Below are 25,582 nucleotides of genomic sequence, written 5' to 3' on the forward strand. Positions count from 1 at the left end.
AAATTTATATATATATGATTCAACACTATTTATATATATATATAGAAAAATTTTGTCCTTGATTTAGGAAAATAGTTGGGTCGTCTAAAATCAAAATCCTTTCCAAAGTTGCTTTCGCAAAGAGCCCCACCTTCGGAACCTAAGAATTTCGAACTACACCCATAAAGAACAGGCTCATTCCTCTATGATGCCATAGAGGAATAGAAGGCTTTAGCATTGAAATCACCCTTCAATCCCAAGGAAACCACACATCCTCATCCTCGACCATTGTTTTGTCTTGCAACCTTAAGAGTAACGCCTCAACACTTACCAACTCCACGTCATGAAGATCTCTTAGAAATTAGGGATTAAATAACCTCCTTTGCCTAACTAGCCTCCAAACATCCTACACCTAGACAATCTTTAAAAAAGCTATGATGGACAAGGAAGGGAAGGAAATGCTTAGAGGTGATTCACCACACCACCTATCCTTTCAAAGCCTCACTGTCTTCCATCTCACACAACAAAACAAATCCTACTTTTGAAGATATCCCACCTTCTCATGATTACTTTCCACAACCCCACCCCAAACCCATTCATCCTTACTTCACAAGAAGATCATTCCCTTCTTCTACTCCCCTACTTCCCAATAATAACCTACTTCCAATAAGGACTCATTTAGTCCATATCTTCGTATCACGATTGGCTAACCAAGATATCTAGGAGAAAGAGCACCTCCAAACTTTAGCCAAGTCTATGGTTTTGCAAACCTAAGGGTCTAGCCTCAAAGGACTTCTCTTTTCTTAAGGGTAATAACCTATGAACACTACCAAGTGCCCTTTAACCAGGATATTGTCATAGCCTATTGTGCTTGCAAGACTAAACTTTCCAATGAAGAAGCCCAACCTCAATGGCAATCCTTCTCCAACATTTTGGAAGAAGGCCCTAACCATAATAAACACCTCCAATCTCAAGATGCTTGGGTTTATCCACAAAGTACTAGATACAACAAAGAACAAATCCTTTTTCCTTCTCACTAACCATAAGAATCCTAGAGCCCAGAGGATCAAAGCTTATTTTCCTTTCAAGATAAAACATCATATAAAAAGCCTAGACTGTCAAAAGTTAGGTTCCTTTCAAGCTCAAAATTAGCAAGGATTCATAGAACAAAGAGAGTGTATGACTAAACCCCACCTTTTTGTTCACGATGAAAGAAAGAAAGAATGGAATTCTTCATGAAATTCAAGACAAAGGAATCAAAAAGAGTTTCTCCATGGCCCCTTCATTTTGAAACCTTACAATTTTAGGGTTAACTTTGGCAACAAAAAGGGAATCCACAAAAACTTTGGATCCATCATACTAGAGGAACAAATGGATTTCCAATCAAATAGATCACTCTCATAAAAAGTCATTAAACATTAACATTGAGGTTCAAAAGATTGTAGAGAAAACCAAGTTCCATAGTTACTTAGCAACTTTACATCAGCCCTCGAAAATCTTAGTATTTCTTTCTAACCATATCATCTAAAGAACATTCAGGAGCAACTACTAAATAGAGAACCCAACTTCTAGCATCAAGTTCAAACCTCAAAAGGATGACAATCAACAAGTTCACTATACCCTTAGGAAGGACTCAAACACCCTAGCCAACTAAAATAATTTATGCCAAAAGATAAAATCTATTGAGCAATGGAGAAATAAATGATCAATCACTTCTCCACAATCAATACTTGTGAAGCACTACACTGGTCCCAAGGTTTTGCAAAGATTCCCCAATTGTAACATGTCATTAGTATAAACCACTATGTTTGCCACCAACCATGAAAAAGCATTGACCATAGTGGACTTTACATTTAAAATAAAATATAATAAATAAAAGATAGTGTGATAAAGAAAAAAGGGCAATAAAATTGTCACCAACCATGTAAAAGCCTTGACCATAGTGTCTATATCTCCAAATAAAATAGGCTTATGTATTTAAAGTAAAAGATAAAAAATAAATAAAAAGAAGAAGAAGAAGAAGGTAGTGTGATAAAAGAAAAAAGGGCAATAAAATGAAGGTAGGGTCATAATAGGATCACAAAGAAATAGCTTAGAGAAGTTGATAACTGAACTCCCACATCAAGGAAAGAAGATTTTTTTATTGTAGGTAGATGAGCAAATATATCAAAAGTGCCTAAAAGGGAGACGTGCCAACATACACAAAATGCATAGAAAGGATGCCTAAACTAGGTGAGGAGATAAACATAAAAACCTACTACTTACTTGACGCTCAACCAATCTGCAAAATCTATCAAATTAATGAAGTGGTCTTCTATGTGCACCCTAGGCCAGTTCACAAAAGAACACATAAAGTTGAATTTGATTACTTGGACCAACTACTCAACATCATTAAAAGTTCTTTTGTTCCTTTCTTTTTAGAGAGTCCAAAACAAGCACAAGGATGCAACCCTCTAGGCCTTTTTCCATTTCTTCCCCACGAAAGAGTCATGCCAACCCAAAATGTTCTTTCTAACCGAATAATGCATCATCCAAACCACTTCAAAAAGAGAGAATTAGCTGCCAAAACATACAAGCTTTGGAACAATGGAGAAGAAAGTGATCCATCCTTTCCTTTTCACCTTTGCAAAATAACACATATTCAGCAAAGTCCACCCCCCTCCTTTTGAGTTGGTTAAGCGTTAGCATTTCATCCCATGTTGCTTCCTAGGCAAAAAAACCAACCTTCGATGGCACTCAAGTGTTCCACACTACACTTGCCGAGAAAGGCTCTTTATTTTCTCTTGTCAAGGATTAAAATAGGGATTTGATTGGAAAAAAATAATGTTGTTATTAGACTCATTCCATCTCATTTTGTCCTCCTATTCCTTCTTAATTAAGAAGGGTTGCAATTATAGTAAGAGAAACTCCACTCCTCAAGCTCCCAATCATTAAACTGCCTTGAAAAGCGAGAGCTCCACCCACCCCCTTCCCCATCCTACTCCCAAGCCTCCAATACCCATTTTGTCTCTGTTAGAAGCAAAAGACAAGAAGTTCAGGAGGGCTTCTTCCAAAGGTAAATCCTCACACCATAAGGAAAGAAGATAATAGATAGACATGAAGCAAGAAAGGCATAATCGTGGTGAGATCATCAATGCCTTAGTCAAGTAAAAGTTAAGATTTCAACAAGGAGAGAGAGAAAAGTCTACAACAAAATAAATAAGAGAATCTTTACACCTTAAGATTTAATATAAGTTAGGACAAAGGGTCTAAAAAAGTTAGTTAACCTATCAAAGGTCTTTACAAAAATGGATTTTAGAATTGTCCCCTAATAAGAAGTGAGTAGACTAAGAAAATTTACAAGAGCATTGGATGATAGGTTTTAAGGGCAACAATATGATCATTGAACAATAATATTGGCATCCCAACCTATAGTAAACCTATATGAGCATTGGATGCCAACATTGGATGATAAATATGAGAGGCCCACCCAGTTTATCTTGCAGTCTAATGGGACTGCAAGGCTATCAAAATGATCCCGATCCATGTCAATGCCTGAGGGATAACTTCTACTCACATTAATCTAAAGTCCAGAAACCTGACTTAAAGTCAGTGTGTAGTTCCAATAGTTCAAATGGGACGGCCTAGTGTATTGTTATTTTTTCATGTTGTTTAGTTTTTTTTTGGAGGGAGGATTCCTCATCCTCCTTGTGTACTTCTTTTTCTATCAATATATTCTTGCGTGGTTTCTTATAAAAAAAAAAGGTTGCCCACAGATTATATGGACAGGTTTTTGTGTTTTAACCTTAATAAACACCCTTGTTCTGGAGGAGATCTAAGCATGAATATGCCCAAATGTGAAAAACCACTTTTCATAACCATAACACCTCTTCAAAGATTGTTACATCTTTCTCTACCTTAGAAATCATAACAGCCTTAACCAAAGCCACCATGTTTCAATCCAACCTTTCGATCAACCTAGTGTAGAATATAAGATGAAAGATCAAAAGAACAACACTGCTAGTCATTCTGAACGGTGAATCAGGTCAAACATTCAAATGGAAAATGCTGACAATCCAAGGAGCTCTGGTGTATGGACTCTCCAACTTTTGATGAACCCTTTATAAGTGACTTCATCTAGTAAGCATGTCCCCATCTATATTGGATTTGATGCATGAGTGCCTTCTTGACTTGAAAAAAATAAAAATAAATAAAATAGCTTTGATTAGAAATTAATCAAATAGGGATTTGAAACAAACCCAGCATGGCATCACATCTGAATCCAACAACCTAAGCAGATGAACAGCCGGATTATTAAATGGTCCCTTATCTGGAATGAAAAGGGACCAGGTATCAAATCATTGATACATACAAATCAAGTGAATTGATTAGACATAAATAAACCCATCTAGTGTATATAGGATAACAGAAGCAAATGAAATTTGCCATTTCAATTCTACACATTAAAGAAGCATATCCAAGAAGCAACTCGAAATCATTGTTGCAAGAAGCAACGAGGAATTTTGTGTATGAGCAGCAACAGAATTCCTTTTGCACTAATGGTGAAGCTATTCCCATAAATAACCAGATCATTGGAAGGTAGATCAGTAGAATTTGGAAGGAAATGGTAAGGTTGGGTATCATTTGGCTACCACTCTTGTTTTCTGTTTTCAAAAACAAAAAATGATAGTAATTCTTATATAAATGCAAGGGCATTTTAAGTTCCATCTAAAATTGAAGGTTAAAACTTGTAAACAATAGCTACACCTGAGATAGGCTAACAAAAATATATCTATCATTTTTTTTTTGATAAATGAGCAATCATATATATTAGAAAAGGCTAAAAAGCCACATGTATACAGGGAGTATACTTACCAGCCCCAAACAAAGCTGGAAAAACAAGAAAAAAGGTGGAAAAACCTCACCCACCCTCAAGTGGTCCCAAGCCACTCCAAAAAACCTAACAGAGTGCGAGTTTCCTCACCAATGTACACCCTAGCCCAACTCCACAAATTACATACAAAAGAATTCTTAAATTTCTGAATATCTAAGGACCCTCCCCTGAAAACTATCCTATTCCTCTCTTTCCAAACCGTCCAAAATATACACAACGGAATGGAATTCCATATCTTTTTTCTTTTTTTCCCCACAAAGGAACCCCTCCAACTACGTAACACCTCTATAACTGACTCTGGGAATACCCATTGAACTCCAAAAATGGCAAGGGATATCTCCCAAATAGCTTTAACCACTATACAATGTAAGAGAATATGGTTTGCATTTTCCTCTTCGCATTCGCATAAGTAGCACCGATTAGGGAACTGCCATCCCCTTCTTTGAAGCTTGTCCAAGGTGAGGATCTTCCCCCATGATGCCTCCCAAGCAAAGAAAGACACCTTTGTTGGAACTTTATCCAACCAAATGCGTCTATTTGGAAAAGCACCGGCTGAGGGGCCACTCAAACTTTTGTAGGCCCCTTTGGCCCCAAACACACCGTTGCCTTCTCTCTTCCAACTCACAGAGTCCTCTTCAGGCGCTATCCTGAAGTCCTTCAGAAGATACAACAAGCCACCTATCTGCTCCATCTCCCAATCATTGAGATCTCTAGCCAATCTGAGATTCCACCCTCCTTGACCCATACTAGAATCCCACACTTCACAAACTTTGGCATTCTTCTGACCCGCCAAGGTAAATAACTGAGGATAGGTTTGAGAGAATGCCTCATTGCCACACCACTTATCTGTCCAAAACAAAACTCTATTCCCTTTCCCCACCTTAAAAGCCATGCTCTCCCAACACCAATCCGCCTCCTTCATAATCTCCTTCCATAACCCCACCCCATAAGGCATATCTATCATTCTTCTTGCATCCTCTCACAACCATAAAGGGTAACAAATTTGGATTTCCACACCAGAATCATTGGCTGACATATAGTTAATTTAAATTTGTGCCTTGTATTGCAGAAAGTAGACCTGCCTACTCCATATTTCCTCTTTAGGCCATATGTATACGATCTGGATGTGACGAAATTGATAATATCATGTCCTACAACTCAACTGTATAACAGAATATATACCATTTCTTGCACAGACAGACCATCCTTACCATGATAGGTCAGGGGCAAATTTCTCAGCTAGGATTGCTGCTTTTAGTGACAATTCCTCGCGCATAGCAAAGTCAGCACTGCTGAGATACTGAAAAACAGACATATGTTAGTGGTATGATCCCTTGTTTTGTTTTGCACCAGATGAAAAATTTCTTCTGCACTTTCTTGGTGCAACATTAAAAAATTGAATATAGAAGATTTGATCAAGAATTTTAAACCAAGTTACTATTTTCTTCCAATATTTGTGTACCTGCAGTAATTCTTCAACAATGTCCTTTGCATTTGAAATATCACACATACCATAAAGCAGATCAAGTGCTCGTCTCCTTATACTGCAAGGTTAAAATCATTGTCAGTAAGCAAGCTAATGTAAGTCCCTTGCTTAGAGTAAAACATCTTGCCAGTTGCAGATAATTAAACAAACATGAAACCCAAAATCTACACATGAACAAGATCACAACTGTAATACTTAATGAAGGAAATTTGTTTTAAGAACAAGAATAGATATATGAGAAAGCAAAAACCTTTACAGGGTTCAACATTTAGACAACTATGCAAGCAATATAAGGACAAAATCAAAGCTGTGAATCACATCATTTAATAAAGGAAATTTTATTCAGAAAGACAGAGACCTAAAAATGAGATTTTTTCTACATGTGTGATGAGATGAGAAGACACCTAATCCCACAAAGGTCACAAATAACTGTGTCTTACCCAGCAAGAAAATGCAATTGATATGGCCTATGAAACAAGTTCAACATATCATGCATTCTAATGTCAGCACCCTTTAATCATATGGTAAAATTAGGTAGCCCACCATAACCATGGATCTTTGAAGGCTCACTTAACGCTGTACCAACAAGAAGAAGGTTGTTTTTATAATTTTAGTTGTTTGAGGAGCAGAAACAAAATATTCATTGATAGGATTTATAAGAATATGTGAAGGATGAAGAATCCTTCCCAAATATAAAAACTTTGATCAAAAGAAAAGAAGGATAAGTTTTTTCTAATATACTAATGAAGCATATACATCAAGATAATGCCATGTGAAACCATACAAAGGAAAAGCGACTTTACACTCTATAAGGATCAATACATCTCCTACCAAAAGAGACTGAAGCCTTGCTATTTTAACCCTTTTGATTTACACACTAAATTCCAATTGAGCTGAATAACATTGAGAGGAGTTCCCTTGAAAGCTATAGTTGTAAAGACCTAAAAGAAGGAATATCAACTTTGTAGTCCTACACTTATCCTCAGACTCTTTGCATTTGTTTTCCGTTATACCATCCAAATCAAAGTGAGGTAAACAATTTTCCATAGAATTTTGCCTTTAACTATACTCCCCAAACCCTTGAAGGAAAAAATCATCATGTCACTTATGCTCTTAGGACGAACCCAATCTAGCGTAACTAGACTAAATCAAGGATTAAAATATTAAACATTGTGAAAATATTGGTGAATGGATTTTACGGAAATACCAAATGGAAATTTGGATAAAAAATATCAATGGGATGAAAATTGATTAAAACTCATAGAAATATTGAGAAAAACTCCAAGAAATGTAAAACAAACAATATATGTATTATAAAATTTGTTATATTCGATATTAATTTTCAAAATGTGAAAACAGATTTTAATACTTAGTTTGGATGTATTTAAGGATATAAAAAAATGATGATATATATACATACATATATATATATATATACATACATATATATATATATATATATATATATATATATATATATATATCATAAGGGCAAACTAGCTCTAATGGTTAAGTGGCACTTTTACATGAGTCCCAACCTTCCTCTTTAATTTTTAAGAAGCATTGACCACTAACATGGTCGTAATAACATTGGAAAATTATGATAAAATTGAGAAAAAGTAAAAAATTATTATGAAATCGAAGAAAAATAAGATAAATTTTCAACAAGTCGACTTTTCTCTTTGTTTTTGGGATCCGTGGGGCCAGATATCCCAATTTTTCAATGAAAATCAGCGAAATTTTAGTTGATGGTCTAAATAGCATGTGCCATAGCCCCATAATCATCAGACAGTGTACAAAAAGGTAATCAATTGATTCCACTCCCCATATATATGGTGCAATGGTCTAAACTAAAGGTTTTGTAAGGTTTCTCACCTATAGCAAGTAATTGATATTGGTCTTCTTATTGGCCACTAGCCAAGCAAAAGTCTTGACCTTAGATGAGACTATAGATTTCCATATGAATTTTTCTAGAGAGAAATAAATAAAAGTCGATATATTGGATAGGGCTAAAAGGAAAGATTTTATTGTAAATAAATCTAAAGAAGACAAGACCAAGTTTTCATGTTAGGGACAAACATTGACAAGGGCACACAAGATAGAGAGAGAAAGGACATGAGTCTTTCAAAATCCTCTATTGCCAAATAAATGAGGTTACAATAAAAGTTAAGGTTCCAAGAAAAAGGGAAAGAGATAACAAAGATGGATAAATAAGATAACTTCTAGCTAACATGACTTTAAAATGATTTGGAAATTGAGAACATAAAGGTTGACCCCCCCACAACAAGTCTTCCTAAAAATAAATTCTTGCTATATGACCCACCACAAATCGAGCATGTATGGAGAAATCCTAGAAACCTATAGAATGGCCTTCCAAGGGCACCAATGTGACTACTTGACTAGAATGTCGGTATCCTAACCATTAGAGTGCATTCCAATGATGCTCAATTTTACCTTATGCCAAAGAGCATCACATTCCCAAGGAAATCTCCAAAATCACTTCCTTAAGAGGGCTCTATTCCTCAATGATATCTTCCTGAACCCCAAAACACTTTTTCACTTCAATCTTGCATACTTGGTCCCAATTAATGAGATTATCTCTCTTTCCCTACCCAACTCCTGACCAAAGAAAATCCCTTTACATTTTCTCAAACATTGTCATCATTGTTGATGGAATCTTGTACAAAGAGAGAAAGTAACTAGGAATGCGAGACAAGTAAAGGTTGTATTAAAGTTTTTCTTCCATCTAGGAGACAAAAAGACTTTTTTTCCATCCATCTGTGGTGGTGGTGGTTGTATATGTAAACTTTATCTTATAGATGCACCCAACTACCATGTATAATGCAGTGAGATAGAGAGTGAGAGAGCATAAGAGAAAGAGAGAGAGGAATGAGCACATAAAACTCGGGCCTAGCTTAGGTGATAAGGGGATGGGTGGGGAAGAAAAGTAATAGAACTCATATTCACATGACTTCTATTTAGGCCTATAATTTGGAAATGAGGATGACCTATCTTTCATCTTCATCATATAATTAAATAGAAAGGCATCGATGTGTTTGTAATTTATATTAGGAAAAACACACACACTAAAGACTAACAATTGAAGCTCATACTCCAAAGAATTCTACGTCATGTTTGGTTGGATGGATATAACATAAGATAAAATAAGAAATAGAATAATATATCTTATCTTATGTATGATTGGTGACGGAATGGGATAAGTTATCTCATCTTTTATCATATCTCATGTTCAATCAAACATGAGAAAAGATAAATGGTAAGATATATTATCCAACCTTTTTTTATACATCCCCTTTATGCGGGATACTATAAATTCATAAATTCATTTTTCTCATCTATTTTTTTCCTAATTTTTTATATCAATCATTTTTTTTTTTGATAGGAAACGATAAAGGAATATATTGATAAAAAAGGATGTACAAGAGAAGGATGAAGAATCCTCCCACCAAAGAAAAACAAAACTACAAGGAATCAAATACAAGAAAAAACAAAGTAAAAACAAGCAAACTCTCTAGGTTAGACCAACCCATTGGGATTACACACCGCTAACCAATCAAGTTGTAACACATTAAGGGGAATCCTCTTAAAAACCTTAGAACAAAAAGCCTAAAGAGAAGCAAGGAAATGAATAGAATCCCAAAGGTTCTCTGAATTCTTTGCTTTATCCTCAAAAATCCTTGCATTTCTTTCCCGCCACACCACCTAAATTAAAGCGATGCATGCAGCTTGCCATAAAACAATCCCTCTCTTAGAAGATCCAAAACCATTAAAATTGGTAGATAGCATGTCAAAGATGCTCCTTGGGGGAACTCAATCCGTCTTTGCTAACTGAAATAATCTATGCCACAACCCCGTCATCACAGAGTAATGGAGAAAAAGATGATCTACTCTTTCTCCATGCTTCATATACAACTTACAAATGTCGGGACTAAGTGCTTTGTAGGGTCTTCTCAATTGTAGCAAGTCATTAGTATTTACCTTCTTGTGTACCACTAACCAAACAAAGGACTTGACTTTGAAAAGGACTTGAGAATTCCAAACGAACTTGACTTTTATATCAATCATTTTGAAAAACAAAAAATTTTGATTAAATGAATTAGATTTGTAGTCCAAACAAAAAACTTAAAAAGTATGTACAAAATATCTCATAAAGTAATCCTAATATATGTAGTATTTAATTTATACAAATTGTTTTCATATATATTTAACAACAATAATATAATATTATTTTATTTAAAATTTTTTTATCAGAAACAATCATCTTCATTCATCAATCAATTGATTAATACAAGAAGGATGCACTATCCTTCAAAGATGTACAAAGGTGGTTAGAAAGTAACCAAGAAACTGGATAAAAAACTCACCTAACCTCAAAAAGAGAAAAACCAACATACATAGTAGAGAAAAACGATGGACATTTAGACACTCAAGGGGGAAGGAACTCTCCAACAAAGGAGGCAAAATGCGTTGCTCCTTGTTTGGCTAACTGACATGCAACTTGGTTGGATGAATGAGTTAAATTTTAAATATTTTAATCATGCATATTATTAATAAAGAAGAAACCAAATAAAAATGGGCACAACCTAGGAACAAGGAAGGTATATGAGGGATAAACAACAGATGTTAAAGAAAAAGGGGGTATGGGGATCTTCTCGTGCTTCATTAACAGCTCAATCCATCAATGAAATCTAAAAATACAGTTTCTCATTCTGCACAAGTCACACAAACAGAGTTATTAAGAATATTCTGCAACTGAATTCCAACCACTCTTGATCATCAGGTATTCTTTGCTTCATTGCTTTCCATAAACACCAAAATAAGCACAACAGAGCTGTATTTCATACTCCCCACTTCCCTTTAAGAACAGATGTTTCTAGCCAACTAGCCAAACCACCCTTAACTAACATAACACCCAAGAAACACCAAATATTTAATTTGGACAGTGAATGGGGCTTGCACCACAATAAACATGGAACCTGAACCACACACTCAACCAATGATTGATGGCGAAATTTTCAGGTTCTTGTTTCTTTTTCGCAAGAATTTTTCTTTCATTGAAACAATAATATTTCAGTCATTTTTCCCCAGATTTAACAAGAAATGTAACCCAAATGAAGTGTCTTCAAGTTCCTATTTATTTAAAAGTTTTTGCTTTCAAAATAGCTCCTCCATCTGAAAGGAGAAAAAAAAACCCCAATAAACATGGAACCAGAACCACACACTTTACCAATGATTTGATGGCAAAATTTCCAGGTTCACAAGAATTTTTCTTTCATTGAAACAATAATAATTCAGTGTTTTTTTTTCCAGATTTAACGAGCAATATAACCCAAATGAAGTGTCTTCAAGTTCCTATTTGTTTAAAAGTTTTTGCTTTCCCATCAGAAAGGAGAAAAAAAATCCCTTTTTGTATCACATTCACTATTGGAATCTAGCCAATAGTTTTTGTTGGACTCTCCAACAAAATGTGAAATAAAGCATTTCCTAACTCAAATATATATATATATATATATATATATATATATATATATAAATACACACACACACACAAAGAGGATTCAGATAACAAAATCTAATATGCTCCACTAGTTAATGAAGTGTATAACACAGGAAAAATCTATGCCACCAAATCTCAGTACCGAAATATTATTATAAGCAAGGGCATCTACAGCTTTGAAATTGTCAACAAATAAACAAAACAATACAGAGCACTCAGGTTTAACCTGATGTCAGGATCCTTCAGTGAGGTTATGATTTGAGCCTGATGTCTTTTAATAATATCCTGCACATCGGACACCATCAGCATCCGAGTCATATTTTCCTGCAGCAGAGTAATCTAAATGTCAAATCATGCAGTTAGACAGCAAGCAATGACATCAATCCATTTAAATTCTAACATGGTGCATGCCAGTTTGATATGCTTTAATCATTGGATATAGGTGAAGACATAACGGAAGCACAGATAGAACCATCCTGTAACTTACCAAACCAAGATATCGTATATTTGGCTCTCGCACAGCAATAAATTTCCCAAGCAAGGCAACACATTGAGACATCATTTCTTTTTCAGCATCCAGATGCATGACCTGTGCCAGGGTAATTGAAGGACACAACCACATAAAAGCTCCTTAATTCTCATAAAAACCAGTATCTTAAACCCACATTGAAATAAGAGGAAAACCCAACTTATGAGAACAACCCTGGACTTACAACTGTGTCTATGCTTGTGCACGAGTGTATGTGAAAGAGAGGAAGAGAGTATCGATAATCTAGTTATGGGAATGGATTCCCACATTGAATCACAGAAGCTGAGTTCCTATGGATGTTGGAGTCATAATAAATAAACTACTCTACCTTAAAAATTGAACAAAATTGCACAATCAGGGCATTCAAATGGGGAGAATTTGGCAGATTAGCACAACAACATAAACAATTCCATTGCAATTGACAAGAAGGCATGAGGAACTCTCAAAAGGCATGCAAACTTGCATCATATCTCATGAAAACCAGGCGCTAAGTTAATCCAGAGATGGAACAAATTTACCGTCCATATAGATCAACTGCAAGTTGTATGCATAAATCAGCTTACTTGGCTGGAAACTTACAAGAGCAAGGGCTTCAAACAGAACAGCATGTGAGGCATTGTTCTTGTTCACGTTTTTCACAACATCAGTTCCCATTAATATCCGTTGTAGAACCTGAAAACCACCCAGCAGATTTCATTAGAATTACAAAATCTGATGAGAATTGAAATATATTCGCTGAGAAATGGAGTACCTCAAACAGTGATCTTCTAGTGTTTGGATCTTCGATAGTCGGGAAGTACTGCAGAGCTCTCATGGTCTTTACCTGAATGGATAGGGCTCAAAAGTGTTAAAGTTGGGTCAGAGTCAGTGAGAAATCCTTAATCTCAATCCAGTTTCCTTTAATTCAATTGAAAAAGAACAGTATTCAAGACCCAACTTCTTACACATTAAAAATATAACTGAAATCATTCAAAATTTGGTGAACATGTTATCATTTATCTTTAAATTTTCATCCAGTTTGTGGATCACACCCACATGGGGTTGCCAGTCCAACTGGCCAACCTAACCTAAATTGCTGAACATTAGGATTAGTACCAGAGATCCACTTCAAACCAGTCTGACCTGCCTGGCTGAACAAAGGTTTTTTATTTTTTCATGTTGTTATTTTTTTTTTCAGCCCATATTACTTTAGGGATTAAGTAAAGAAAATGGGCACACAAACCTGAAGCCAGGGAGTTGGGATACCATAGTAAGTGTATTCTTGTGGAACATCCTGATTCCTAGCAAGCCTCTCCAGAATCTTAACACACTTTGGGAGACAACTCCAATATGCATCATGGTTGTTTGATACTAAAGCAACAAGAAGGCTCATCGAAGATGTCAAGACACCCAGATCACGTTCATCTAAAAGCTGCGCCATCCGATCTGACCTGAAAGGTTTGCAAAAGAGAATCACCTAAGCATAAATAGGACACATCTTAGGCAACCCACATGTTTCAAAGAATGCCCATTTCATAATGAAACAAGAAGCTGCTTTTGGTCTCAGGAAATGGAAGAACGAACATTACATGGAAAAAATGTGATTGGATTTCAAAGAACATTTTTGGAAAATTTTCCTGGAAAGGTCAAATTATCATTTCCATGTTCAAACGATGTGGGTGCATTAACAACCGAAAAATGACCCAACAAATAGTTAAAACATTTTCATCATCCTCATTTTTGGAAAATGAGAATGTTGATTTTCAGAAAGCATTTTTCAGTTTTACTACCTATCGACCAACTAAATTTAAGCATACCAGCCATCTACATTGACAACATCAGGATTTTTCCTGTACAAGCGCAGAAGACACAACGCAGCTTTCTTCCTCACAAGTGGTCGGCAGCTACTGGAAATCTGAACCAACAACCAATGAAACCACAACCCATCCATCGCCAACCCCATGCCCAAAAGGGAAAAAATAAAAGCAGTTATATCTTTTATATTCCATAAATACCAATTGAAAATTAAAGAAACAAAGTCATGTTCACCCTTACAAGTAACTTTTGAACATCAGGAGCTAAAGATTCAGCAAACTCTCTCCCACCAATATTCCCAACCTGTTAAGATTTAGATAAATTGGTTGCATGTGAGGTTGCAAAGGAAGCAAAAATTTAATACATTTTATTACTAATACTATTGTTGTTGTTTTTGTTTGACAAGGAACCAGGCTATATGGTAGATGTAGACAAATTATCAGTTTTTTTCCTCCCTCATCCCCACCCCAACTCCATACCACCTGAGGCAGGCCTCAGATGCAAAGCAAAATTTGAATACATGATATGAAAAGAAAGACAGAAAAGTAGAAGCTAGAAACGCAAAATATCAGAATGTTAACATGAAAAACGTACCAAGAACTCTCTGAAAAGGGGATCAGTATAACAATGCTAAAATAAAATATTTTACAATGATCATATTTAGAAGAATGTTGCATATACATACAAGGACAATCAAAAGAGACTAGCAAGCACATGTAATTCATGCAAAGAAACAGCATGCACTAAGGGGGGAAAAGACTCAAAAAAGGAAAAAAATACAAACAAGGACAAGATACCATCACAGAAAATTGCAAAAGCAAAACAAACCAAAAAAGAAAAATCTACAACATCTCAAGCTCTCGACCGAACCCCTTCCAAGGAGGGTAAAATACTTATAGAAGCCTCTAAAATACAGACCCTACTTTGCCAAGAGGTAGGTCTCTTTTTTTTGACAGGCAAGTAGAAAAGAAAGTATTGATAGTCTAACAAAAAGCAATGCATCTCAACACACAAGCAGTACAAGGTACGGCAAAAAAGAAAGGGCAGCCAAGCCCAAGCTATCCACAAAATCTAACATAGATACTAAATTGGAATCCTTCAAACCACTAGCCCACAAATACAATGTCTAAAGGAAGAAACAGTCATTGCTAGCTCTGGTTACTCCACTTCCTTGAATGTTTGTCTATTTCTTTGTTTCCAATCATAGGGGCATGGTTCAAATTTGTGGTCTCGGTCATTGACTCGGAGGGTCCCGAGGCACATTGGTCTCAGTATCCAACAATACGCAAAATATGCTACATTAAGAACTACAAGATTTTTAGAGAATTGTTAAAATTATCACAAAAATAAATACATGCACATGGACTAAAGAAATTAATAATTATAGAGGGAACATTATCCATATAGTGATAGGAGCATATTGGAATAGATTTAAAAAAAAAATTATTTATCACCTCATACTAAATATTAGATAAAACTAATAACAAAAAAAAAATTTTATAATAAATTTGTTTAAGTTAAATATTTTAATTTTTTTTTTAAATAATCATGAATCACCTTTAAAAATATAAATATCATTCTTCATATCAAATATATTCTAAATAAAACCATTATAAAAAATAAAAATAATAATAAAAAAATAAAAAAACCAACAAGATTTTTTATTAATTTTATTTTCATTTGAATAAATAAGTTTTAAAAATAAATATATTTTTTATACTTCTATCCATTAATTTAAATTTTTTGTATTAATATTTATATTGTATTTATTTCATATAAACCTAAATATTTATAATGACTTTAGATAATCCCAAATGCCAATCAACTCTCAAGTATAGTAAATCTCAACCCCCTCCTTTCTCCCCCTCTTCTTCCTTCAATAAACCATCTCCAACTAGAAATGCAGCTGCTCAAAACTTGCATTACAAGAACAAATAAGCAGGTGGAGTGGGGAGGAAAGGCTTCCTCTTTCTCAGCCTTCTTGAACTCTAGAAAAAGCAAGTCTAGCTGCACAAATTAAACAAACTGTAGATATACAAAACTTAATCCAGTCTAGCCATTTTTGCTCAAATCCCATTTGGCACATTAATAAGCTACCAATTTGACCCAAATGATTAAGGTGTAAAGTAAAGGGCTAGCACAATTTGACCCAAAAGATACTTATACCATGTTTCTCACACCAAACCACCTTCAATGTAAACGGAAATAGTGAAATATTATGTAAGAAACTAATAATAACCTAATGTTGTTACAATTTAAAGAATGGTTGTTTTGCTTGTGAAAGTAACTTAAGTCATGTACAGCATTAAGTAGATTGATTTACCAAGGCCCAAGCCTAGAGAAAAGAGGGTACTTAACCCATATAACAGCAGGGATGTAAAATGTAAAAAGGGCTCATATAGTTAGAATACATCTTTATTCCGTTCAGTGGAATGCTTCTCTTGCTTTTCCCATAGGATTGTTTCCTTTAAAAGTGCTAGAAAGCCACTTCAAAGATGCAAATATTTGACAATAATAAAATAAAAAATAAATTAATAACCAATATAAAAACTTAATAGGGGGTCGGTGTTTGGAAAGCTATCAAGAAGGGATGGGATCTTTTCTTCAGTAGAACCTCCTTTGAAGTGGGGTAATGGCAGAAGGGTAAAGTTCTGGAAGGACAAATGGTGTGGGGAGGAGCCCTTGTGTATGTCCTTCCCTTCTTTGTATGCTTTGGCTTTATCAAAGGAGGCTTGGGTGGCGGATTTTTGGGATGACACAAGAGGAATGAGACATTGGACCCTACACTTCACTAGGCACTTTAATGATTGGGAGCTGGACATCATTGAGACTTTTTTCTCCATGTTGAGAGGGAATTTGGTTAGGAGGGATGATAATAACAAGGTGGTTTGGAAAGATGATAAGAAAGGATTGCTTTCTGTCAAATCTTTCTATGAGGTTCTAGATGTGGGGAGGTTGGTCATCTTTCCAAAGAACATCATTTGGAATTCGTGGATACCATCCAAAGTCAACTTTTTTTTTTCATGGGAAGCTAGTTGGGGAAGAGTTCAACCTTAGATAACCTCTAAAAGAAAGGGTGACCCTTAGTGAATAGACGGTATTTGTGTAAGCAGGAAGGAGAGTCTATTGATCATTTACTTCTTCATTGCTCTAAAGCAAGGCTACTATGACACCTATTGTTTTCCTTATTTAGGGTTACCTGGGTGATCCCTTCTTCAGTGAGGGTTCTACTCTTAAGTTGGCAAGGCTCCTTTGTTGGGAAGAAAATGAAAAAGGTGTGGAACATTGCTCTTCTTTGCATTTTCTTGACAATTTGGAGGGAATGGAATCAAAGAGCTTTTGAAGATAAGGAATAGAATGACCAATGGTTAAAACTTTCATTTCTTTGTGATTTCTCTTCTTGGGTAAGCATGTATATAAGGAAAGACTCAATGCCTTTGTTTGATTTTGTAGAGTGGGTGGGGTCTCGTTTAGGGCTTGGGTGTTTTTTGTGCTCTTCTTGGAGGGCTTGCTTTAAGTGTACCTTGTATACATCCTGTGTACATTGGTGAACTTGGCTTCTTTATCTAATTTTTATATACATTCCTTTACCTATCAAAAAAAAGAATCAAGTGAATATGCTTTTATTCAATTCTTTATGGTTGTCCCCAATGAGTTTTCACATTTTAAATTATCATTAATTAACCAACCAAAAAATGCTAAAACTAATTGTAAAAAGTAACAAAATATATTAAATTGCACAAACGACAAAAAACTACAGAAAATTTTAGAAGACACTTAGAATGGCCAAATTATACTCATACAAAAATTCAAAAAAAAAAATAGAGAGGCTAAAATGCTAAAAAATCTAAGAAAGACCAAATTTTATTTTCATGGTGAACTAGTTTAGTGTGAAAAAAAAAGTCAGCAAAAAAATTATAAACATAAGTTAGGAAACTTTTAATAAAAAATAAGTTTCAGAAAAATTTGAAAACAATTCAAAAAAAATTCATAAGAAATAATAAACTAAGTGAGGAATTTTGCTAAAATTTTAATTAATCCTCATATATTTTTGTATTTAGAAGATCCTGTAAAACATTTTACAAAAAAAAAAAAAGGTTTTGAAAGATCCTGTAAATTTCCTTTTTTCTTTTTTTTTGTATTGGTATGTAAGCAAATATATTAAAAGCGCAAGGAAAAGGTGCACAACATACACACAGTACAAAGAGCACCGCAAGGCAGGTGAAGTGAAAAAAAGAAACAACCAACTACAACACGAAACAAAAACCACGCCCGATGAATCTATAGAAACATAGGGTTACCAAATGACCTAACCAAGACCACAATCTGCTAACGGATCAGGGCCATCAAACCACCCAAAACACAAGCAACAACAACCCACTTCAACAAATACGACTTCCCCAAGATACAGCCTAATGCAGATAACTACTGCCCCCTCAAAAAAAAATCAAGCAAACCAACTATTGTGAATCCTTTTCAAGATTTGAAGAGACTGTAATCATTCTCCTCTTCTCCAACTCCCATCCCCTCACCTTATCTCTAGCCTAGATGCCTAGAGACCAATTTCCACCCACTCTTCCAACTCCTTTTTTCGCTTGATTGATTATAGTTAACCTAGCACCCCAACCTTCAAAGCGAGATGCAGAGATAGACCCCCTCTTGATACTTGAGGCTGCCACCCTACAACCCTTTTTGACTTCCAGCTTTCTCAACAAAAACACAACTTCCTCTCAAAACTATGTACTGGCAAACCCAATCATTCGCTAAAGGAGACAAAATTCCTGAATGACAGATTAGAGGGGCTCCTGTCACCCATTGTGTCCTTACTGGTACCTTTTCATAAAACGACCTCTTCACCCCTCAAATCAAGGTCCTCACACTTGGCATCGCTAGAATGAATCACTAGGCAGTCCACAACCAAACAGTCATTGGAAGACCAAAACAAAGGCCCACAACCAATTATATTCCGGACTAGGCCCAATTTCCCAGCTTTGATCTGTCTCACGTACCTTTGCTCCATTCTATAATGCTAGATTTAAAATGGCTTTGCTTGTACCCACCCAATCTAGATTCTCCTTCATCTCATTCTTCCTTTCCTGATACCATGTTCTTAATTTTTTAAGTAGGCAAGATTTACAACTCTTGGAAGAATAAAACTTTCTGCAAAGATTTATCAATCTTTCAAATTTTATTTCCAATTGAAACTTCTATTTTATTTATTTATTTTTAACTCATCTAGATTTCTAATAAAAGGAAAACTAATGACTATGTCTTGACTTTATTTAATTAAATTTCATAGCTTCATTTTAAAATTGAATATGGTGCCAGACCTTTTTATTTGTTTAAATGAGAAATATAATATTACACATATGAGACACAGGTTGATGCCAGAATTTTCCAGAGATTGGGGGGGAGGGGAGGCAGGCTACTACATACAGTTATTACCCAAATCCAGAGATGCTGAACCCATGAACCCTAAGGTACGCACTGCAAACCACACATGTAGAAGCATCATGCTCTCAAATGCATGATTACAGTGGGACCCCTAGGATGGCACTTTTCCTTACAGCATGATACCTCCTTTAAGGAAAAATCAGCACAGTATCCAGAGAGTGAATCCATTTAAATATGCAAAGCAGATTCATGCGATGCTTCAGGACAGACACCTTCTGCCGTAGATGCAAAGAGATCCCCGACTGAAATACTCATAACACACGAGAACACTAGACTGGAACATATGTTACTTAAATCCTGGATGTATAAAAGGATCATAATGCATCATTGCACATAAATCGTAACTATGTTTACCATTGACCATTCATGTATTAAAACAGGCAAAGAACATTTTAAGGAGTCAAGGAAAACAAAACAAATGCAGAAAAAGCAAATTTCAGGCTTATAGAAAAATGTTTGATAAAAATAAAAATAAAAAGAATCAGAGGAAAAAGTTACTTAAAAACATAAATAATGGATACAAATGTGCCTGAAAGATGTACTACATTACATAACAAACCATATGCTAGCATTTTGATAGTATAGAAGGAAAAAGAATTCTGCCTCCAGCAAAATTTCACATAATTTGAAAATAAATAAATAAGCAAATAAATCTGAGAAGTAAAAGAGATTTCATGTTCCCATACCATAGTCAAAGCCAAGCACTGGAAAGTTTCATTTCGGCCAATAATATCATTGCGCACAGTATTTATTGCTAACCTCAAAAAGTCATGGTTCTCATTGAGTAAACATGACGTTACAATGTACCCCACCTGCAGCCAATTATAATATGATGAAAGTTAATAAACTTGCAGTGAACTGCACAAAATAATATCTTAACACAGAAAAGAGAATACACACAAAACCACTAGCATTATAGCAGTTATACACACACACACACACACACGTGCACAACAATATCCTTTAAGGACAAGTTAAATTGTATTCTAGAGCCACACAAAGTTTCCATGATTCCATTATCATGTAAATAAAAAAAATTATGGAAAAAAAAACTCATTCATCCAAAAGGTGACAGATACTTCAATTTTTTATATTTTAAATTATCAAAAAAAAAATTGATAGGATTATAAATTATCAAAATTTTAAAATAGAAGAACAATGTTTAAAAAATTCAGATAAATAAATCATCTGTGTAAAGATAAATAAAAAAAAATTTACAATTCATCTTCTTATAGGCAAATTACACGTGTCCATTAGAAAAGGCGCCTAACAAAATGGGGCACAATACATGGCACTACAAACATTCGTATGACATTTTTGTCCAAAGATTCAAGTTGTTCATGTTGATCCTGTTTCCACTCACATCACAATACAAGAAACCACTTGGAAAAAAAAAATGAATATCATATTTTCAGACAAATTGAAATACAAAATTTGATAAATAAATTACCTGCTTTTCTGGATACTTAGGTGCAGATATTAGAGAAACTGCTTCCATGTGACCAAAATCTACATCATAACCCAGCATATAAATGTAAAGCATTTTCCAGACATATTTCTTTTTTTCATATGGTGTCAAACCCTGTCAAAGGACCATCAAATTTTGGGTTAAAGGAAGATACAGAAGAAGAAATTAAAAAAAAATTAGACAGCCTGCACATCAACATGGGTTAATAATGCCAATTTGCACAATGTTATCAGGGGAGGCAAACAAAAGAACTAACATAATAAACCAGGACAATAATATATACTTCCAATGAAGACCTGTTTTAAAAAAGGAAACTGAAAATTTACTACAAGCATATAGAGTTTTACACTCAATCTTTAGTTCCTTCAAAGTATGAATTAATTGGACAATCACTAATGATCAACTTGGTTGCTGATTAAAGGTGGAAAGTAAATGAAATTTGCACCTTAGATATTTCCTTGTTTGGCATTTGAAAAGAACAAAAGATCATCCAATTGAGAACAACATAACTCTTCCCCTTTTTGCTATTGCAAACCCATAAACCCCACTCTCACAACAGTGTGTGAGTCCCCTTCCAAGTCTGTCCCAACCTCAAACTCCTTCCTAATGTAGCTCAACACCACCTATGATGACGATGGCAGGATCTCCCACAGCAGTTGAATGGCACAACATAGCTGCCCCATCACAACTTGCAAACTTCTCAACACCTTTCTTCCATCAATTTTAATCAATACCCTAGCCCACTGCAAATTTTGACAAAATGTAGTGCCTTTGTCCACCTCCACAAAACCCTCACAGGAATCACCCAGTTGCTCAAAAAAACCACCTCATCTCATAGAAAATCTTCTCCTAAGATTCCTTTGCATGAACTCCTCCATAGTGGCCAACCTCTAGGACCCACTTATTCAACGTCAGCCTCTTCTTGAATGCTCTCAACCCTTCTTGTAAGACCCACTTTGCCTCGGAGCTTGACTCAAACTCAAACAGATGAGATAAGCTCCCATCAAGGCTAACTGGAAGTTCCCTTTCAACCTCTAATGATACCTAGCCCATGCCTCAAGGGACAGCAAAAAAGGGGCCTCATTTGAGAAATCTCTCCATCGCCCCACTAGACAATGACTAGGAGCCTGCATTTTGTTAAAACAGTCCAACCTCCAAACCGAGGCCACACAGCTTCTCCCCCTCTCCTTTGGTCTTTTTTCACCACATCCACAAAAGAAACTCCCTCCTAAGACTCTTGAATTCACACCACCGAATAGGAGATCTACCAACTTTGGGCTCCTCAGCTAATCCAAGGGGAGGCACCACTCCAAGGCTACTTAGCTTTCTGGCCAGCACAACCCACCCCCCAAACACTCCCTTTCCTTCTGGAAACATCAGGGAGAATCTCTTTGCCTCCACTAAGCACATGGAGCATAAAAGGAATCTTCTAACACCATTGCTTCAGAGCACCAGCTTGTAGCTTCTCCCTTTCTCTTTATCCAAACCTTTCCGAAATTTTTCAGGGTCTCTTCTCAATTACAGACCTCCATCCCTTCCAAAAGTGAGAACAAACACCTTGCTCCAAATTTAATCCATTCCAAGAAGCTTCTACACCTCTCTGTAATCTTTCCAAACAAAATGTCTTTAGCTAAGACCCTACAACTAACCAACTTCTATTCAAATAAGCTTCATGTTCCTGCTGAATAATCTTTGGTCGCTCTACTTAATCCAATTTATAAGGACTTGAACATCTGTGATACTAATTAGCAAGAACTCTTTACTAGGTACCATAGAATTGAATATATATATATATATATATATATATATATATATATATATATATATATATATATATATATCTTCTACTTGTTCTTAAAAATAGAGGATTGACCCAATTGGCGCCAACACCAATATATGATTCTCACCCATGCAAAATATTGTCAAAATGTGGTACCAGAAAAGTGACACTATGGTTACTTTATTGATAACTTCACTGTCCTCCTTGGCGGTCAAGAGGAGTGGAACAGCATTTGGACTCTTGCATTCCCTGATAAATCCATTTTGCATCCAATTGACATATCCCTTTCAAATCCATTTTATTTCAGAGCTCTTCATGCTGCTTCAAGCCTATTTGATAATTGGGAAACTTCAGTAGACTAGTTCCCCGTATTAAATCAGAATGGCCAGGGTTTTTTTTATTAATAGGTAAATAAGAACTTGTATTAGAAATGCCTAGAAGCGACGAAAACAAGTACACACAAAGTATACAAACATTGCCCAAGAAACTAGGCAAAAAGAAAGACAAAAAATCTTTCTCCTAGCTAGACAAACAGTCACTCTACAAAATCAATCATGGACAAAGTATCATCCTCTAAATACACTCTAACCCAATTCATAAAAGTACACAAAAAAAAATGTTTTACAGCTTGGTCGGACCGTTCAATATCATTGAACACTCTTTCATTTGTTTCCCTCCATAAAGCCCACATTAAGCAAAGGGGACTAGCCCTCCATGCCTTCTCCCTACTCTTGCCCACAAAGATGTTGGGCAAACCAAGCAAGTTCCTTTTAATCTTGGTGTGCAAGATCCACTGCACACCAAAAAGAGAGAATATCAAACTCCATAACATTGTAGCCTTCTTGCAAAATAGGATCAAATGGTCACTAGTTTCCTCTTTCTCTTTACACAAGCAGCACCTATTCGGCGTATCCCATCCCCTTCTTTTGAGCTGATCAATGGTCAAAATTTTGTTCCAAGACGCTTCCCAAGAAAAAAAGCTCACCCTCATCGGAGCCCAAGACCTTCAAATAATACTCTAAGGAAAAGGATCACTAGAGGCCCTTGTGAAGGAGTGGTAGAGGGATCTAACTGAGAAAATGTCATTCTTACTTTCTTTCCGGCTCAAGACATCCTCCACATCTCTTTTCATGACCAAAGGTTGCAGTTTCTGGAACAAGCCCTCCACCTCTTCCATCTCCCAATCATTAAAATGTCTTGAAAAGTGAGGATTCCCGCTGCCCACCTCCTCCCAAGCATCTAACACCCACTCATCCTTATTAACCACCAACAGAAATAAATTAAGGAAGGTCTCTTTCAACGTTTGGTCCTCACACCATAAGTCCTTCCAAAACTTGACCTTTCTCCCATTCCTTACAATAAAGTGGGATCTACAACAAATGCCCTCCATTTCTTTTCTAATGGCTTTCCACACCCCCACACCGTAGCCTCCCCTTACTCCTCTCGAACACCACCCTCCTTCTCCTCACTCCTCTAACTCAAATTAGGAGACAATCTAACCAAATTAGCATATATATTACTTCTTCACATTCTTTCCACAGAGTTTCCAATTCAGGAGGAATAACTGGTTTCTCTTTTTTTGTTTCCTTAAAAAACATCACATATTTTGTTCCATTAGCCTCAAATCTAAAAAGCGAGGCAGTCAATCAGCTTGCCTCTCTCCTCAGATTAGGGAAATTCATCATATTTCATGAAGCAAGTACCACCTTAAATCTATCATTATAGAGCCTTGTCCATAAGGTGGACAATACTTTTATGGAACTGTAATCTCCTACTACATACCCAGTAGCAGGTGGCAAACTTCTTTGTCCACCACATCATATAGAACTTTGTCTTAATATTTTTTTCTCAGTAGAAAAGGAACATTACTTTGCCTTCTTTTCAAACCAGACTATTTAATGTGGATTTGCATCCATCTGGACTTCATGATTCAGCTCTGTCACCATCTCTTTAAGATTCTCACAACCTCCCCAATCAACAATGACACTGCAAAGTCACCCTTAAAATGAGCACCTTGTTCTAAATATTGCATAGCCAATTTGCTTCCGTAGCTTTTTTTTGTACATGCTGCTTTTTTGCTACTAGATTGGAAGATCTCATTCTTAAAATGTGGCCTCATTTCCACTAAAATCCAGCAGTCCGTGATCACACCGTGCCTCATGGTATCACTCTTATTAATCATTATTTTCAACTTCTTCAACAAGAAGTTGTCAGCAGTTCTTCAACAACCAGAGGATTTGTGCTCTCTTTACCATATTCATAGTAGATTATTTTGTTTCCAATAAAATGGAATGGCAACTCCTTTAAAAATAGTTAGTGCCTACTCCAGATTTCAGTATAACATATTGTAACCTGTATGGAATGGCAGCTCCCTTTAAAAATAGTGCTGCACCAGATTTCAGTGTAGCATCTCATAACCAGTAATCAATATCTTACTGTATCGGCCTCCACCAACTTGGCTTGATGATTGCTAGGCTCAATTCATTATACATCAACCTTCATTGTCAATCATACAGCATTTGCTAATGTCCAGCATTGGTTGTAACTTCAACAGGTGTCTGCTTTTTCCTTAACCTTATCAAATAACAGAAATGATTTAAATTTAAGATTCATACACTATACTCCAGTCTGCAACCTGTAGAAGACATTGGTTTGCCCTCAAATGGAATGATTTCATGTTTTAAGGGATTGGTTTTGCTAA

The 25,582-nt window shown here is 35.7% G+C and overlaps 1 protein-coding gene across 1 annotated transcript in view; it reads right to left on the minus strand.

The window, feature by feature from the left end:
* LOC117915933 (AP-2 complex subunit alpha-1-like) overlaps positions 1-25,582 on the minus strand; it is a 38,151-nt gene that overhangs the window by 10,048 nt on the left and 2,521 nt on the right. Inside the window, exons 2-12 of the mRNA XM_034831693.1 lie at positions 21,084-21,215; positions 20,320-20,445; positions 14,420-14,482; positions 14,182-14,279; positions 13,608-13,815; positions 13,137-13,208; positions 12,965-13,057; positions 12,344-12,445; positions 12,083-12,180; positions 6,315-6,396; positions 6,064-6,152 (exon numbers count right to left, since the gene is read on the minus strand). Coding sequence (XP_034687584.1) covers positions 6,064-6,152; positions 6,315-6,396; positions 12,083-12,180; positions 12,344-12,445; positions 12,965-13,057; positions 13,137-13,208; positions 13,608-13,815; positions 14,182-14,279; positions 14,420-14,482; positions 20,320-20,445; positions 21,084-21,215 — 1,163 coding nt within the window. The remainder of the gene's footprint in view (positions 1-6,063; positions 6,153-6,314; positions 6,397-12,082; positions 12,181-12,343; positions 12,446-12,964; positions 13,058-13,136; positions 13,209-13,607; positions 13,816-14,181; positions 14,280-14,419; positions 14,483-20,319; positions 20,446-21,083; positions 21,216-25,582) is intronic.

Source organism: Vitis riparia, chromosome 6, assembly GCF_004353265.1.
Source record: "Vitis riparia cultivar Riparia Gloire de Montpellier isolate 1030 chromosome 6, EGFV_Vit.rip_1.0, whole genome shotgun sequence".
Taxonomy (NCBI): Eukaryota; Viridiplantae; Streptophyta; class Magnoliopsida; order Vitales; family Vitaceae; genus Vitis; species Vitis riparia.